The 19104-nt window shown below is 37.8% G+C and overlaps 2 protein-coding genes across 4 annotated transcripts; one reads left to right on the forward strand and one right to left on the reverse strand.

Moving 5' to 3' along the window:
- Nucleotides 1-124: 124 nt before the first annotated feature.
- On the reverse strand, nt 125-10181 carry LOC137041864 (uncharacterized). 2 transcript variants are annotated; one of them, XM_067418538.1, is made up of 11 exons: nt 10060-10181; nt 8657-8828; nt 6585-8000; nt 6368-6507; nt 4205-4409; nt 3999-4103; nt 3719-3912; nt 3485-3626; nt 947-1561; nt 775-846; nt 125-594 (listed from the first exon to the last, which is right to left on the reverse strand). In XM_067418538.1, exons 1-11 carry the CDS (start codon nt 10072-10074, stop codon nt 590-592), a joined length of 3081 nt encoding a protein of 1026 aa, XP_067274639.1. In that variant the 5' UTR covers nt 10075-10181; the 3' UTR covers nt 125-589. The 2 variants fall into 2 exon arrangements, with proteins under 2 accessions (XP_067274639.1, XP_067274638.1); XM_067418537.1 differs by lacking the exon at nt 10060-10181 and having other exon boundaries at nt 129-594; nt 6585-8497; nt 8657-8790.
- Nucleotides 10113-18654, forward strand: LOC137041196 (uncharacterized protein C2orf81 homolog). Of its 2 annotated transcripts, none has more exons than XM_067417223.1 (4): nt 10113-10243; nt 13672-13921; nt 15519-15728; nt 18031-18654. In XM_067417223.1, the coding sequence occupies exons 1-3, from the start codon at nt 10158-10160 to the stop codon at nt 15708-15710; spliced, it is 528 nt and encodes a 175-aa protein (XP_067273324.1). In that variant the 5' UTR covers nt 10113-10157; the 3' UTR covers nt 15711-15728; nt 18031-18654. The 2 variants fall into 2 exon arrangements, with proteins under 2 accessions (XP_067273324.1, XP_067273325.1); XM_067417224.1 differs by having other exon boundaries at nt 10212-10243; nt 13677-13921.
- The last annotated feature ends 450 nt before the right edge of the window (nt 18655-19104 follow it).

Genomic DNA, 19104 nt, shown 5'->3' on the forward strand with positions numbered 1-19104 from the left:
AAATCTACCTTTACATAAATAAAAAAAATGAAAGCAAAATGTTATTACCCCCATAAAATCTACCTCTATGCTTTAATACATTTAAATAAATATTTAACTGTGATAATATAATTCCTTTCTTGTTTGTGATGCTGCAAACAGTACTTAAGAACACTGTAGTTTTTAGTCATGAATGTTTAATCATATTTAACACAATAATATGCCATCAACATTGATACTACTTTAAGTACAACTAAAACAAATTAAACATCACAACTGAAATACTCAAACTAAATGTCAACTATATTAACAGTCCTGCAGAAATATAAAAATAGTGAACTTAAAATAATAATTCTAATAAGCTAAAAAAATTGCAGACAATAATGCAATGCTACAAAAAACAAAACAAAAACATAAATAACATCCAGTATTCAGAAATCACAATGCAGTCTTTGAATGCATATTATTAGGAAAAAAATATCTTAAAGGTTTCCCAGTCTTTTGGTTTTAACTAACTAACAGTCATTAAGATTTAATTTAAAGCCATTGGATAATGGGATTTTACAATATTATTTCCAATTCCAGTGGGTTGTCTGTACTGCAGTCCCAGTCAAGCTTTAAGACAGAAAAGAACAATTTTATATGTATATGGAACATATGTGCTATTAATACATTTAAAAAGTGAACTAAAATCATAGTCTGTGTACCACTGTTGACAACCCCAACATACACTACTGGTAACCGTTTGTTGCAACACATCATTAGGATAATTTATAGGACAATAAAAGCACATACTGCTCAGGTCCATCAGAGATGGCAGGATTGAGTCCTCAGTCCCATCTGTGCATATGGTTCCTCCTGGATTTTCTATTACAACACAAACAAATCTAAAGTTATAAGTCTGTATTTATTTATCAATGTCTCTCCACTACATTTCTGTTGTTTAATATCATTTACACAAATTTACCCAACACAGCTTGTCCATACGCATCAGTCAGCAAGTTTGATCCAGAACTCTTTGTTAATCTGGTGCTTGCTTTGCTGGCCTTGTTTTCATTATAGTGGTGAATGATGTTCCTCATTAGAAACACATGCGTTGATGACATGTTCAAGAAGTAGTTGTTTTTCTTCATTTTAGCAAATAGTTGCTCTGCAACCTCACCATTCACTTTGCCAGCCAGCTGAGGCACGAGTGAGGGCTTCCTCAGAAAATCTTTTGTGTTGCTTTCATGAAGTACATAATGATCAGATGAACCGGTCACCGGGTGACTGAGAGGATCCGTCATTTCCATTTTATCACTCAGCCAAGGCAGTGACACTTTCAGCTGTCCACGTTTGGCCAGGTCTATGTTAGCTTGAGTTGGCTCCACCAATCGTCCTTCAAATGGAGAGAAGTGAACCTTTTCAGTTTCCCTTAGATTGGTGTGCGTAGCTAGACCCTGTGCAAAGTCATAAATTATAACATTAGGAATATGTTGCCATGATAACAGCAAATCGGCAAAGTCTCGGGGGCTTGCAGCTCGGAGATTGCATTTTAGACTGTAAACAATTCCACAGGGGCACATAATGACTCCCCAGCTTCCTAAAATGAACAGAAAAACAGAAAAGAGAAGAAAATAACATTAATAATAAAAAATTGAACAAAGAACAGGAAAAATCATTAAAACATTTAAATCTATATCCTTTATTATTATTATTTTTGTTACTTTTAAAATACACTAAAACTTGGGGTCAGTAAGAATTTTTGTCTTTAAAGAAATGTTTATGCATGCATTAAATTGATCAAAAGTGACAGTAATGAGTTTTATAATGTTAAAAAAATTGATGATGATAATACATGTTTCTTGAGCATTAAATCAGTATATTAGAAGGATTTCTGAGAGATCATGTGATGCTGAAGACTGGAGTAATGATGCTAAAATTTCAGCTTTGCATCACAGCAATAAAATCTATACAAATATAAACTGTTTTTATTGCTTGATCTTTAACAGTAGTGTATACGTTTCAAGGTAAAAAGGTATTTTTTTTTACAAATGTAATTCATTATTACTTCATAAATATTTTATGGGGTAAAAGCATTTTTACCAACTTTGCCTTGTCTCTAACAGATTAGGGGGGGGGGGGGGATGCTGTTTCATGCATACTGAGCTTTTTACACTGTTAAAGACTTGGATTCCCATCCTAAACATAGACAAAGTTTCAAAAACTAATGTTGGACGTTTGATAGAGTATTTCTGTGTCAAAAATACTCCTTCCGGTTTCTCACAAGTTTCGGAGAGTTTGGGTCGGCTTGACGTGAACAGAGCGGAAGGTCCTTGTATGGGCCGTACGGCTCTTCTCCCGGTAGGGTGCGTGCACACGTGACTAGAGCGAGAGAGGAAATGCACGGCCATAAACACTCTCTCAGCTGCAGATCCAGTCGTCCATGAATACTTCTGTCACGCCGCGCTCCACTTTATTCCTATGGGTGATGTCGAGCGACTTCAACTCTTCAGCACAGCATTCCGGGAAGGCAGCGCTGCATTTGAACCGATTTGAACGCAGAAATGACGGGAAGCTTCACAACATCGCTTCAGTCGCGTCGCAAAGTGGATCTCCACCGTTCACTGCTGTCAGGACTTCACCAAATCATACCAAAGAAGTGTGTTTTTGACAGAGCGGTCCCAGCGATAAAGGTTCGGTCATGCTTTGGAAGCAGCCGGTGAGTAAAACTGCTTCAAATGTCTCTGCTATTGGCTACCGTCGCATGAGTAAACATCAGTAAACGACACGATCGCGTGCTTCGTCATTCAAATGCGCTAACGGACTCCATTGTTGTTCTATGTATAACGTTACACTAGTCTGACGTGCAAGACCGTTTTGCTTGCTACTGCTAAGGTTTAGTCGCATACAATAGTCCATAAACCGAATCATGTCCTCATAAACTGCGAGTAAAGACACACAAATGTTGACAGGCCACTAAATACAGTACATACCACAGAGACGGACGTCCTGCTGTTGCTGTTTCTCCTGTTCAATTTATTTCAGCCTCCGAATCTGATTCTGGATCATATCTATATTAGCTGAGAATCGATAGCCATGGGTTTCTCCACGCTCGAGGACGTCACCGCTTTGTGCGCATTCGTCATTCTTTAGCTCCGCCCACACGATAGGCCTCCAAGCGCTCGTTATTTTCCGGAAAGATATATTTATTTTATAAATATAATAAAACTAAAGACTTTTCGGAGATATGAAGGATGCAATACTACTCTATAGGTACTCAAGACTGACATGAGATTGACTGAAACTGAGTGTTTCACCCCCCCTTTAAATTATTTTATTTAAAATTATAATTTTTTTGACCTTGACACAAAATTAGGGTATGCAGGGATCCATTCTATGATATAATTTCCTGTTTAAATATTAGAAGCAGTTGTTATATAATTTTCATATATTGGCAATAATTCCACAATAGCAAACATTTAGGGGAATGCAGTTAAAACAGTAGAATAAACATTAAGCTCACCAGAACAACTCCAGATTTTTGCATAGATTTTGTCACATGTTTGCCTGGATTTCATTTCACTGGCCAATCTAAGAAGGAGATCACTGCGAGATCCGGTGGAGTCCACACCACACTCGTTGCATAAACTTCTAATCACATCATCCTATCAAAAAGAGTATTATTCCATATATGTTCATTTGAATTTATGCAACAAAAAAAAAGCACTAAAAATGTTGTTCTACTCATAGAGCAAACCTTCTGTTTGAAAAGTTCTTCAGTGAGTTTATCCTCTGTAATTTTCATTTCTAAAATATCTGTTGCAGTCTTTGAAGTATGGACTTTCTCAAACTCTGTGTTTAACACAGTGTCTGACTTTCGTGTGTTCTTGCCTATCCAAGGAGCCCAAAAGTGATAATTTGGTGGAACTGCGAATGGATTACTTCCTTCATCTAAAACAGTAGGGGACAAAAAAATTAGATAAAGCATTATTTTCAATAGTCCACAATATAGTGTAATAAGCACTTTATGCATGTACTTTCAACAAATCCTCGACAAATCATCTCTTTGGATAATGCCTCCCAGAACTTTTCCAGATTGACCTCCCCTTTAAAATTCTCTGGCGGCTCTTTAATGTCATTTTCTGAAAACATAACATAATGAGTATTTTACTATGACAAAAACATGTCACAAAAAGTATCAAAGAAACAATCTGGCAGATGAACAACATTATCAAATTTTTACCTGATAAGTGAGAAGTGCTCGGTTTGTGTACACCCAAGATCACCACTGGGGGATGATCTCCGCAGGAGGGGCATGAGTATTTGTATTCATGATCTGTGAGGGCTTCAAACTGTAAATATGCCTGCAGCATTGTGTCTGGAGGTGGAAACTCCACACCTGTCATAAGCTGTAAAAATGCAACTGCTCTGCTCACTGAAGTATGGACCTGAGAGAGAGAGAGAGAGAGAGAGAGAGAGAGAGAGAGAGAGAGAGAGAGAGAGAGAGAGAGAGAGAGAGAGAGAGAGAGAGAGAGAGAGAAAACTATTAATATATGAATATAAAATAACACATTTATTGAATCAGTCACATAAAGTGAAGTAAAATGTTCATGATGAAGAAAAACCTTTTAAAAATAATCTATGATTATTTATTTCTGCATGTTGGACCACATGAATTTGAATTTGGTTGAAAATAAAAATTCAAATAATAACCAGTTGTATTGAAATGTTTTATTTAAAATAATAATAAAATATTATGTAACTACTTAAACGGATAGTTCACCCTAAAATTAAAATTAGCCCATGATTTACTCACCCTCAAGTCATCCTAGGTGTATAGACATTCTTCTTTCAGACGAATAAAAGTTGAGTTATATTAAAAAAGTCCTGGCTAATCCAAATTTATAATGGCAGGGATTGTTGCTCTGTTTTTCAAGTCCATAAAAATGCATCTGTCTGTAAAATAACGTGCTTGACACGGCTCTGGGAGGTTAATAAAGGCCTTCTGAAACAAATTGATGCATTTGTGTACGACAAATTTCCATGTTTAAAATTTTATAAAGTAAAAGTTTCGGCAGATCAGTGTTCACTGAGAAAAAAGTGAATGTGTTGAAAGTGCCTCTGCAGTTCAACTGCTTACACTACCGGGGGTGCTTCCCAATTCTTATTTGTGCATCCTTGTTTCCTTTCCTCGCTCCTTAGCTCCACCTCTGCAGGATGCGAGGGAAGGACGTGAGGACGGAGGAATTGAATCAAGTGAAATGATATATCCTCGCTCCCTTTAAATCGTCATCAGTTAATGATGACTCTGCACCGCTGGATTTAATCGGGATTCTTGAACAGTAGAGATAACTATTTATATTGTAAGCTTCAGCCTCCACAAAATACCACATTTGTCCATATTTTAATTAATATTACCAGATATTATTAACAACGAATTCCAGTTATTAACTGTTTTGTATTCATTGCATAGTATTAGTTTCTATTAGTTTCTTTCATTTTCTTCTGCTTTGATATAATTCTGCAACTGTCAGTTGTTGTTATTTGATATACATTTGTGTCTTGTACATGTAAACATAATAATAATAATGAATAAACTGTGGTACGATATGAAGGGGGAGGAGAATGAATGCTTGCGTCACGTTTAATCGATAAAATACTTCCGCAAAGGATCCACCTGTGTATCCTCGCTCATGACTCCTCAGGAAGCCTCCTCACTCCTCTATCCTCGCGGTGCAATTAGAGAATTGAGATCTCCTACAAGATGGCTGAGCTCCATCGGTTCCGGGTCATAGGATGGAGGACGGAGGAGCGAGGAAACGAGGAGCGATATTGAGAAGCACCCCAGGTGCGCACGTCAGACATCGCGTACGCATCTTGAACTCCAATAAGGCACTTTCAACACTTTTCCACGGAAGGCGATCAATCGGAAGTTTTAAAAATGGATATTTTCTTACATAAAAGCAACGATTTGCTTCAGAATACCTTTATTAACCTCCCGGAGCAATATGGAGCACGTTATTTGACCGACAGATGCATTTTTATGGACTTCAAAAACAGAGCAACAATCCCTATCATTATAAAGCTTGGATTAGCCAGGACTTTTAAAAATATAACTCTAAAATATAACTTTCTTCTTTCAGATGTATGATTGTATACATCTGAAAGAAGAAAGTCATATACCTAGGATGACTTGAGGGTGAGTAAATCATGGGCTAATTTTCATTTTTGGGTGAACTATCCCTTTAATTAGGTTTTATTTTCAAGAATTACCTTCTCCTAATGAAGGTATTATGATACAAGGACAGTTGAACCACCAAGATATTTGTGACTATATTTGTGAATAAATGAATAAACAGGACAAAAAAAAAGAAAAATATCACTGACTCTAGCCAGACTGTATTACCTGTAGAAGGTTCCTGAAGGTTAAGCACAAAGGTATGTCAAGGATGATGTGATCATTGAAGTTATGGAGGCCGTCTTTCCACTCTTGGTAACGATAAAACATTGCACACTGCGGGCACTGCTTGCAGTATGTGGCAACATCTAGCAATTAAAACAAGTAATACATTAAAGGACAATGTAGCTGAATAGAGCGCAAGCATAAGTACAAAATATCCTACCTTCAATAATGCACCAATTGGTCACTATCTTGGCATTCTGTGTTATTAGAATAGGGTCACTGAGAGGGACTTCGCCTGGACATCCCTGACATAAGGTTTCATTCGGACAAAGGTTGCGTGGGTAATCCTTGTGTGGCGATGGTATGCGCATCTCTTCTGGAAGAACAGTAGGCATCTTTTTGATCTGAAGAATGTAATTCACCATAAACTCCAGTCCCAGGCCTTTCGGGGGATACACATGAATGTCCTCTGTGGCACCTTCCTCTTCTGAATGTGGCGTGTGGTGTGATGACCCATCGGTACTCAATAGCTCACGGTGCGTTTGAAATAGATGCCATTTGGCAACGTATTTGTGCAGACATGAGCGTCGCACTTTGGTACAGGGACAGTGCCACGTGTTCAACTTGGTGTTATAAACAACCATGACACGGCCCAAACGACTAAAGGAGGACACACTGGGCTCAAAAACCGAAATGAACTGTTTTGTTGTCGAGATGCCAGTCGAGGTGTTAACGGAAAGCGGTACGCAGCTACTATTGGCAAGCTGTTGCAGAGCAAGGCATTCTTTTTTCTTTTTCTCGCTGAACCATTTTCCTCTCACCATCTCCGTTAAAACGTCTTCCTTGAGTGACACTGGTTCAGCTGAAGACTTGCAAAAGCTCGCTGCACTGATATGCACGCACTGGTACGACGTGATACCGCTCCTCTGCGCAATGTCAATGTTAAACTGGCACTCGTTCGATTCGCAGAGAATTTCGTGCTTTTCTCCCATCGTCTTGTATTGTACGTGAAGTGGGACGCTGTGGCCTTTTACAACTTTAAGAACTGTAAATATCCCATTTGTCTCATCTATACACTGGCTTGTAAGTTGAAATGTGTCGCCAATGTCCAATTCTGACTGATCGGAGTGTTTCCGTTCAATATGTTTTTGTAGATTGTTTTTATTGATGAGGACACTGCACATTGGGCATTTTTTTTTTATAACAGGACGCACGCGAATCTTGCCTTTATTTGTGGGCGATGGCCAATCTTTGATCCCCAAATCGGTCATGTCTATACTGGTGGGTGACTCTCCATCTTTTTCCCCCAAAGCGGTCACATCTGTACTTGTGGGTGACGGCCCATCTATGACCCCTAAAGCGGTCACGCCTGTACTGGTGGCTGACGGTGTGGATATGATTGAAGGAATTGTCCCTGTTGTATTGATGATTGATGGTGTGTTTATGATTTTTCGAGCGGTCACTGCTGTACTGGTACTTGACAGCTTTTTTGTGGCTGATTCTGAATGTGGATTATGTTTACAGACTTGTAAATGGTTTTTAAAATCATCTCTCCTCATAATTGTTGAGGAACAGTACATACAATGAAAATGAAGTGATGGTCTACAGCCCAGTCCACACCTGTGAAAAGTGAAGTCTGAAAAAAACAAATTGTTATTGGTAAAATATTGAGGTAAAATGTATTTATGCTACATGCATACATTGATGAGCCAAAACATTATGACCAGTCACAGGTGACGTGAAAATCATTGATCATCTCCAAACCAGGCCACATATTAAAGTCTGGGTAGATTCGATGGTAAGCACACAATCAGTTCTCTTAATCAATGTTTTGGATGCAGGAGAAATGGGCAGGAATAAAGATCTGAGCAACTTTGGCAAGGGCCAAATTGTTATGGAAAGGCGTCTGGGTCAGAGTATCTCTGAAACGGCAAGGAATTGTGAAATGCTCCTGGTCAGAAGTGGTGAAAATGTACTAACAGTGGTCAGAGGAGGGACAAACCACAAACTGGTTACAGGGTGTTTGGGCGTCCAAGGATCATCAACGGACGATGGCAACAAAGGCTACCCCATCTGGCCGAGCCAAGTCACACATCATTTTAATGAGGATTATGGGTGGATTATTGGGATGTGCTGGAGGAACAACTAGGTTAGTCGAGGTCGGTGCTGGTTTAGCAGCACACAGTGGACAAACAACATATTAGGCAGGTGGTCATGAAGATTTGGCTCAAATACATTCTACACATTATACACACATATACAGTATATGTACACTATGCTATATACTCATACCTCCGTGGACAACTGCTTTCTTACAGTGGCTTTTCAGATGTAATTTGACTTTGTCCAGTCTGCAGGGCTTAAATACACTGGTCATACAAAAGGGACAATGAAAATTGTTGCAGCATTTTGTGCATTTCTGCAACTGAGGGAATGTTTGACCTTTCTGAATTGTAATATGACCCTGCAAAGGAAAAAAAAAACATAGTTAAGACAACATTTGTTTATAACCAGGCACTGCATAGAGGGTAGGCCAGTACCTATGTATTAAATGGATATATCCATTATTAAATGGATATATCCATTTAATACATAGGATAATTTAATACATAGGATATATCCATTTAATACAAGTATTAAATGGATATATCCATTATTAAATGGATATATCCATTTAATACATAGGTACTGGGCTACCCTCTTTCCCCTCTAGTTCACCCCTCTATTTCACCCAAAAATGAACATGTTGTCTTCATTTACTTGGCCAAAACATTACTTTCATTCATCTAACATACATACATTTATTTCTATCCCACCATTGAAAGTCTATGTAGGCAAATTTTGACACTTTAAGTGCTGATAAAGAAAATTTTATGTAAAGGTGATCCATATAGAACATTAAGAGAAACATCCCTTTATATGATAAACTAATTTAACATTTATGGATCCATTCATACATTTGATCAACTCACATATTTCCAAGAACCTCATTGATTTTGAAGTAACTTTAAGTTAAAACGTGCTATCACAGCTTTTTTGATGTGATCTATTGATCAATATTTATGTGAATAAATCCTAAACTAATCTGTTCAGTCTCATTTGAACTTTTTGAAGCATCAAAATTGTAGAGGAATTGACTTTGAACAAAGGGACTTTCTTAGGTTTCATTCAAAACATCTTAATTTGTGTTTCACAACCAATATAGGTTTGGAATGCAACGAGGGTGAGTAAATTATATCAGAATGTTAATTTTTCTGTGAACTGTTTAAAATCTCTGTCACACCGGACCGCGTTAGATTTGAGATATCAACAGCCGTTTAATAGCGAAACAATAAATAGGTAACGACTCAGAAAAGGAAGATTCAAACTTCACTGGTCTATTAATTTCGTAACTTTGTTTATTTGCAGAACCTTACACACACGCTGACGCAATGAGAGAGATAGGGATAATGCAGAAGGCAATTCAAGAGGCGTTAAAACGTTTACTTTATTAAATTAATTGCGACCAGAGTTTGTAACGCTACAAGGATTCACTTCCGTGATTCCGCCATAGACACTATTGGTCACGTTCAAATCAACATGGCACTGCAGACTCCAGACCGCCTTTTCAAGCGGAAGCCGCGCGTGCACCAAAAGTGCTAGCGTTCAGCGATGAGGTTAAAATAACACAACGCATTACAAAAACACCAACATACCGTGCTCTCCGCCATAATTCTTTTCTACTTAGGTCTGTTGTAAAACTCTGCCCGTTGACCGCTGGCCTAATATTGCTGTTCTGAAATGGCTGCGACATATGGCTGCAGTATCTCGTCGTTTCCGCTGTCGTCATCAACAGAGGCGCCTTGCTGCTTGGCAACCGGATCAACAACAGATATACAGGTAAGGTTTTTAATGTTACCGATATAATACAGGGTTGCCAACTCTCACGCATCTGGCGTGATTCTCACGCTTTAAGGCTCTGTCTCACGCTCTCACTCCGCCCAACTCAATCTCACGCCAAATTGCCAAACCTGCTTTTGATATTAAACAAAGCTATAAGCTTTAATTTTTTTAAATGTGTTTTAATGAAATTCAAACAATAAATAGCGTTTTGGCGCTAATGTGGCATAATGTTAAAGCCAGAGGCGTTGAAAAGCGGAGTTGCAGGCTCTCGTCTCCCTGCGGTGCGCGCTGGTCACGTGGCCCATGAGCGCTCAATACTTCTAGCGCTCTGCCAATGCAATTAAAATGGCTTAAGCGGATACACAACAGTTTCACCATATAGATGTTTGCTGCAAGTTTTGGTAAACAGTACAGCATAGTGTTAGTGTTTATTGATTATTAAGTCAGCCATATTTACAGGATCGTTTTATTATGGAGAGTGATAGAGATTCAACATTGTTAACATTAATGTTATTCTTGTATTTAGCCCTCAGGTATTCCTTACTAATAGATCACACTTATACTCATTAAATTATATTTATTGAATATTTTGAGGAGATCTTTTGGTACTAAATACTATTTGTGCAACAATTATTTTCAATAAATGACCACTTAAAATATTTTTCTTCTAATATTTGTATTTCTTCTAAAATTTATATTACAACTAGTGTAGTAATTAATATTAAAATAGAGAATTCCAATTCAAAGAGGCAAATTAGAGTCATTTTGTGACTAAAAAATATTAATGTTTATTTGTAATGCCATTAGGTGCCTTATGGCTCTTTAATAAATATACATGTATCTAATCTAGTTGCTCAAAAATATATTGCAGTCTTTGCATTCTAATAAATATTTAGATATGATGATCAAACACTAGATTTCTTTAAATGTGAATTTTCAAAACTTAAATAACTTGCATCCTAATCTTTTTAATGAATAATGATACTTATATAAGCACTCACAAGTGAATATTAAGGAATGGCACATATAATTTGACCCAAGAAATCTTTAAACTAGTGCCAAAACAAACATATTATTATGTACAGTATATATACTAGATATAAACTGATACTGAATCAAGATCAAAAGCATTACCCCCCCCCCACCCCGATTACCCCCCCCCCCCCACCCCGGCCCCCAAAAAATCTCACTCCAACCTGAACTTAAAAGTTGGCAACCCTGATAATATGTCATCCTTCATGTGTCGAGTGCTCAGTGCTTAACTGTTTTTAAAATGTTGTTGCAAATTACGCGCTTACTTTAATTGTATAACTTTTGAAGGGATCCTTGTGAAAAAGAAGTGTGAAAATGTGCACTTGCTCTGTAACACTACTTCAAGTCTTAAATAAATACAAATATTTCCCATTCATTAAATTATCACGTTGCTGTTTCTTAACTTAACATTACACGTGTAAAAAGTCCTATTTGTTTTTCAATAAAGCAGACATGCAAAATCATTGTTTTAACAATATTTTGCCATGCTTATTTTGATGAACATACCAAAGCACATGCAAAGTTTCATAATTATAATTTTAACTGTAGAGAGTTATTTTATATTTTATTTAAAGTTATTTTATTTAATGTACTAAATAGCAACTTCATTAAATGTGTACTTGCACTTATTTAAATGAATATGGAATATTGTTGCCCTGCATCATAAATTGCATGTCTGAGTAGGCACTACATTTGAATTTGAATTTACTTTAGACTCTTAAAAAAGTATGTTCTAGTATGAATATGGGTACTACTAGTAAAGTGTCCATTAGTTACACACTTCAGTATCTCTACGGAAAGTAGTAGGTGATCCAGAACTTTTCGACTAGTTACTGTTTCTCGAATATTATGTATTTGGAAATTTTGTTTTGGCATATTGTTTTTGCATACCATATAACAGAATATGAGTTGGTAGGATAGCATACTAGCATAGTACCCTTACTATTTCACTCGTGTAATTTATATGGCATGAGTAATGTAAGTAAGAGTAGTATACTAGTATTCTATTCCTAATTCAGACACTCCTCACCAATGGATAAAACAAACATTTGAATAATTTTATTTTACCTCTAAACTTTATAGTTACTGATATTTACCCATTTTGACAACTTCATTAATTTATCTTTTTTTTATTCTACATTGTACTGCATTAGCATATATATATATATATATATATATATATATATATATATATATATATATATATATATATATATATATATATATATATATATATATATACACACACACACACATACAGGTCCTTCTCAAAAAATTTGCATATTGTGATAAAGTTCATTATTTTCCATAATGTAATGATAAAAATTAAACTTTCATATATTTTAGATTCATTGCACACCAACTAAAAAATATTTCAAGTCTTTTATTGTTTTAATATTGATGATTTTGGCGTACAGCTCATGAAAACCCAAAATTCCTGTCTCAAAAAATTAGCATATCATGAAAAGGTTCTCTAAACGAGCTATCAACCTAATCATCTGAATCAACTAATTAACTCTAAACACCTGCAAAAGATTCCTGAGGCTTTTAAAAACTCCCAGCCTGGTTCATTACTCAAAACCGCAATCATGGGTAAGACTGCCGACCTGACTGCTGTCCAGAAGGCCATCATTGACACCCTCAAGCGAGAGGGTAAGGCACAGAAAGAAATTTCTGAACGAATAGGCTGTTCCCAGAGTGCTGTATCAAGGCACCTCAGTGGGAAGTCTGTGGGAGGGAAAAAGTGTGGCAAAAACCGCTGCACAACGAGAAGAGGTGACCGGACCCTGAGGAAGATTGTGGAGAAGGACCAATTCCAGACCATGGAGGACCCGCGGAAGCAGTGGACTGAGTCTGGAGTAGAAACATCCAGAGCCACCGTGCACAGGCGTGTGCAGGAAATGGGCTACAGGTGCCGCATTCCCCAGGTCAAGCCACTTTTGAACCAGAAACAGCGGCAGAAGCGCCTGACCTGGGCTACAGAGAAGCAGCACTGGACTGCTGTTCAAATGTTGCATGTCATTCGGAAATCAAGGTGCCAGAGTCTGGAGGAAGACTGGGGAGAAGGAAATGCCAAAATGCCTGAAGTCCAGTGTCAAGTACCCACAGTCAGTGATGGTCTGGGGTGCCATGTCAGCTGCTGGTGTTGGTCCACTGTGTTTTATCATAACACAGCAGTGCCACAGGCTGATTGCCTCCATGCCGCGCCGCATTGAATACATTAAAGTTAAATGTTTATCATTACATTATGGAAAATAATGAACTTTATCACAATATGGTAATTTTTTGAGAAGGACCTGTATATAGCATGTTCCAAAAGCGAGCCAAGACTGCATTTTTGGTTCCTGTTGCTCTCACTTTGCTCCCAGTTATTTTTATTTTATATTTGCCAGAGAAGTGAAGACCATGCGTCGCTCAGCTGCCAAATCGCGGGGCGATAAAAGTCGCACCGATTCTGTCCCAGTTACTGCTGCTCCACTGCCGCCCGATGAGACCGTAGACATTGTACCGGGCCTCCTAACCGAGTCCACCTGGAACAGCATGCTCACAAAGGAGGAGGGTGAGGAGGTGGTGGTGGACATTATAACAGAACTAATGGAAAGAGTGATGGACAGATGCTATCAGGTGTATTTAAAAAGACAGGTGAGCTGAAAATTAATGTTAATATGTCTATTTTTATTATAGGATCTGCTTTGCAAAAATTAATTCCGTATGCTAGTTTTGGCTGTTATGCCTATTTAGGATAGGTTAAGCCATGTAAAACATATAAGTTCAGTCAAGTATCTCTGTTTTAGTATCAATGAGATACTATTACATTTTTTATTAATATTTTGAATTGTTTTTTATTTGTATACACCTTCCTAATATTGGTCCCCCTTTTGCCGCCGAGGCATGGACTCCACTAGAATCCTGAAGGTGTGCTGTGGTATCTATATGGCACCAAGATGTTAGCAGCAGATCCTTTAAGTATTGTAAGTTGCGAGGTGGGGCATCCATGGACTTGTTTGTTCAGCACATATGATGCTCGATTGGATTGAAATCTGGGGAATTTGGAGGCCAAGTCAACACCTCAAATTCTGTTGTGCTCCTGAAAGAGGAATACTGTTTCCAGAACATTGCCCAAAGCATCACACTGCCTCCACCGGCTTTCCTTCTTCCCATAGTGCATCCTGGTGCCATTTGTTTGTTCATTCACATATCTGGCCATCCACGTGATGTAAAAGAGATTCATCAGACCATGCCACCTTCTTCCATTGCTTTATCATCCAGTTCTGACGCTAACATGCCCACAGTTGGCACTTTCGACAATGGACAAAGGTCAGCATGGGCACTCTGACTGGTCTGCGGCTACGCAACAAACTGCGATGCACTGTGTATTCTGACGCCTTTCTATCGGAACCAGCATTAACTGAACATTATAAATTTGAACTACTGTAGCTCGTCTAGCCAGCCTTCGCCCCCCACATGCATCAATGAGCCTTGGCCACCCATGACCCTGTCAATGGTTCACCACTGTTCCTTCCTTGGACCACTTTTGATAGATTCTGACCACTGCAGACCTAGAAGAGCTGCAGTTTTGGATATTCTCTGACCCAGTCGTCTAGCCATCACTATTTGGCCATTTTCAAACTTGTTAAAATTCTTACACTTGCCCATTTTTCCAGCTTCTAACACATCAACTTTAATTACAAAATGTTCACTTGCTGCCTAATATATCTCACCCACTTACAGGTTCTGTGAAGAAGATATAATCAGTGTTATTCACTTCACTTGTCAGTGATTTATAAAAAGATACAATAACGCTGCAATAGACCAGGGTAGCAGTATCTTTAATTTTTGGCAGGAATTATAATTTTTTCTTTCTTTGTTTACAATTACTGTTAAAAAAAATAAATTCACAAAAAGGAATGAAAACTGTGAGGCTGTGAGGGCTGTGTGTTCTGTGGATTTTAGGTAAGGGATAATATACATCCAGCCGGTTGTTATCAAAGAATAAACCCTGACAGGGTGATTAGGATCTTACATCACCCTGAAGGGGTTTATTCTGTGATAAGAACTGGCTGGGTGTACATTATCCCACTTATTACACGACTACTTGCCATATAAGTTAATAAGAAGACATGCAATATTGCCATCTACCCTGATTAAGGTCTTTATGCTTACTATGAATAGCTCACTTTCAATGTTAATGTTTTATGAGGCATTCATTTAGCTAATGCACAAATTTCCTACCTTCCAGTTGATACCCTTTTCGGTTTGGTGGGCGCAAAATAACTTGGTTGAGACGATAGAATGTCTTCTCCTGATGAGAGATGAGGGGGATGATCCAGAAAATGAACCATTTTGGCAAGAGGACCCAGAACCTCGGCCTTGTGCTGTTGATTCTTGGGCTGAGGGATGTGTGCCTGTGTTGCATGCTGCTCAGCAATAACACAGTGCTTTACCGCAGGTAAGAAAAAGTTGGAGTGTGGGTGGGCTGGGGCAGTGAAAATTATTTTTTAATATTTCATCCAAAGCAGCCTGAATTGAAAAGTCTGGTGGACCAGACAAAGGTTTGTTGCACCCGATTCAAGATCCTACTCACAAATTGCCCTTTGTAAACCTAAATATGTATCCAGGCTATATATAATACTATGCAATAATTAATTTAATATTTTATTTATACATACACACTACCATGCAACAGTTTGGAATCATTAAGATTTTTTTTTATTTTGACAGAAGTCTCTTATGCTATCCAAGGCTGCAATTATTTGAAATAAAATATAGTAAAAACAGTAATATTGTGAAATATTTTTACAATTTAAAGTAACTGGTTTATATTATAATATGTTTAAATTGCAATTTATTCCTGTGATGACAAAGTGTGAATTTTCAGCATCATTACTCCAGTCTTCAGTGTCACATAATCCTTCAGAAATCATTCTGCTTAATATTTTTGTGGAAACTGTGATGCTATATGTTTTCAGGATCCTTTGTTGAATATGTAGAATGTTAAAAACAGCAGGCATTTGAAACAAATCTTTTGTAACCTTATAAATACACTGTCACATTTGATCAATAAAAAAACAACCTTTAGATGATAGTGTATCTGTTTCAATGCTCCGAGACTTGGGTTGAGGATCCAAACACAGTCAATATTAAGGGGTAATCCAGAAACATAATCCATGAACCAAACAAAAGGTAAAAAACAACAACAACAGGAAATCCGAGACCAGCAGCAGATCAAGCTAGTGATGTTATATCCTGTGGAGAGGCTTCAGAGTGTGTGAGAAATCCTGGAAGCTTTCAGTGAAGTGCATATCTTTATTTTTTATTTTTTTACATTAAAAATTAAATTAAATTAAATACATAAAAGAACAGTAACAACAATTATCATTGTCATACCATAATACAGTGAAGCCTGTATCGAGGCTTGTATCAGCAGTGACGTCAATGATGACATCCAAAGCCTCGCTTCAGCCTGGTTCAGAAAGCTGTTCGAATCCCTCTGCCCAGTTAATCCCGGCCAATTGCGTTTTATAGTAAATATAGAAATAATATTGCCCCGCTTGCCTATGTCCAAATAATTGATTTACACACATTTGATAGCCCCATTCATTTCAAGCCCGATCACATGTAAATGTGTATAGTAGCCTACGAGTGTGCAATGTCGTGGAATGTATAAGCCAAAACTAATTTTGGCGTTCATATGATAGCCTACGCATTTTATGGCGTGTATGACACGCTCTTCGTGGCTCTATCTAGGTGTGGTGGGGTGGGGTGGGGGGTTCGTATATAAAGTGCGTATCATATGCACGCTAAAATGAGTTTTGGTGAATACATTCCATGACATTGCACACGTGCTATTTATAAGCATTTTCGTGAGATCCGGCTGGTTTATTACACAGTCATGTTACACAATCATTATATACCACCAGAATAAACAAATTATATTCATAAATAGATTAGCCTATGTGGAAATAGATTTTCCCCTCACCATTATCTAAGCCTTAACTGACGGAAAATAGGCCCTAAGTGTATCACAGATCACATCAGGTCATCTGTAAATTATCTGATTGTCTTTGGTTTGATGCTAAAGACTTCACAATGAGTAAGTAAACACACAGGTTTTTAAATAGGCAGGGTTAACAAGATGGATGCAATCAGGCATAATTAGTCCGGACAATGGGTTGTGGGAAATGTAGTTAGTGATAAATGACAATAGACTAGTGAGGAGTGCCCTCTAATGGACATCTAGGGCACTCCAGCTGGCATTCATGACAGTATTCAAGTTTCCACAAACATAGTAAGCAGCACAAATGTTTTCAAAAGTGATAATAAATGTTTCTTGAGCATCAAATTCGCGTTAGAATGATTTCTGAACTGGAGTGACAATGCTGGAAACTAAGATCTGCATCACAGGAACACACACACACACACACACACACACACACACACACACACACACACACACACACACACACACACACACACACACACACACACACACACACACACACACACACACACACACACACACACACACACACACACACACACACACATTTTACAATAGAAAATGTATTTTAAATTCTAATAATATTTCACAGTATTTCTGTTTTACAGTATTTTTGATCAAATTAATCTAGCCTTTGGACCATACATATAAAATATGTATGGGAACTTTTGTTTTTGACTGTGAGTGTAATTACAAACAAACTTCAAAAGGTTATAGGGTTAGAAATTGACTGTGCTTAATGTCTCAACAGAACTTCAACCTGTATGGCTCAAGAACAACAGAGTGATGATACCAGATTATTCACAAACTCCTAAAAAATCTGACTTCATCAAAACCACACATACACAAGCAAAGAACCTCGAAGGATGCAAATCTCTCATCTTCTAAGGGCACAATTGCTTCCATTGCTTGCAATATTTAGCCCTGATTCACTTAAAAGCTAAAAAAAAGGTCTCTGAGCATCAAAACATTCCCTGCGTCTCAATCAGCTCCCTAGTTCACTAGTCAGGGCACTGATCAGGACATAAGTCAATGGGCTGACTCCCTGATCAGTGCCCTGACTACTGAACTAGGGAGCTGATTGAGACGCACCCACTGACTCATCAAACTGTTTGGGCTTAAAGTGAGGAAGCAGGGACCTCATGAGATCCAGAAAACTATGGACAATGTAATGTTGTATAGCCCTTAGACCACTGGTTTAACAGGGAGTTTGAACAAAAGCTGACATAACAGAAGCAGATTATAAATGTATTATTAATGTAAAATAGAGATGTTGCATGAGCCAACCATCACTTTGGCACTGACTGCCATGTGACCCATATTTGCCTCATCATACATATTTATGAGTATTTACTCAGTTGTCTTTCAGGGATCAGTGCACTGCATTTTAACAAACATACATTAAAATGGTAAAAAAAAATGGACACATTTGTTGTGGTGATTATTTTGCAGTGTTTGAAATGTTTGAAATTGCATACATTTGAGACTGATGTGACTTGTTTTAACACAATGGATGTTAGTTCACCCCAAAATAAAAAATAAAAAATCAGTCATAATTTGCTCACTCTCAAATTATTCAAAATCATAAGAAATCGAGTTTCTTCGTCCTGTTGAACACAAAAGAAGATATTTTTATGGTCTCAACTAGGACTCCAGGTTTGTGGTTATTCCTTACCTGAGATACCTACCTCTGTGTCCTTTTCCTTGTCTCCAAACCGGCCAGTCTCCAGTTCTCCAAACTCCCTGTAAGAGGAAACATATCAGTCATTCAATACTCAGCCTTATACTGGTGTGTAGGATGTGGTACAATGTATCTGTCCATTGC

The sequence above is a fragment of the Pseudorasbora parva genome, chromosome 15 (assembly GCF_024679245.1).
Source record: "Pseudorasbora parva isolate DD20220531a chromosome 15, ASM2467924v1, whole genome shotgun sequence".
In the NCBI taxonomy this organism is placed as follows: Eukaryota; Metazoa; Chordata; class Actinopteri; order Cypriniformes; family Gobionidae; genus Pseudorasbora; species Pseudorasbora parva.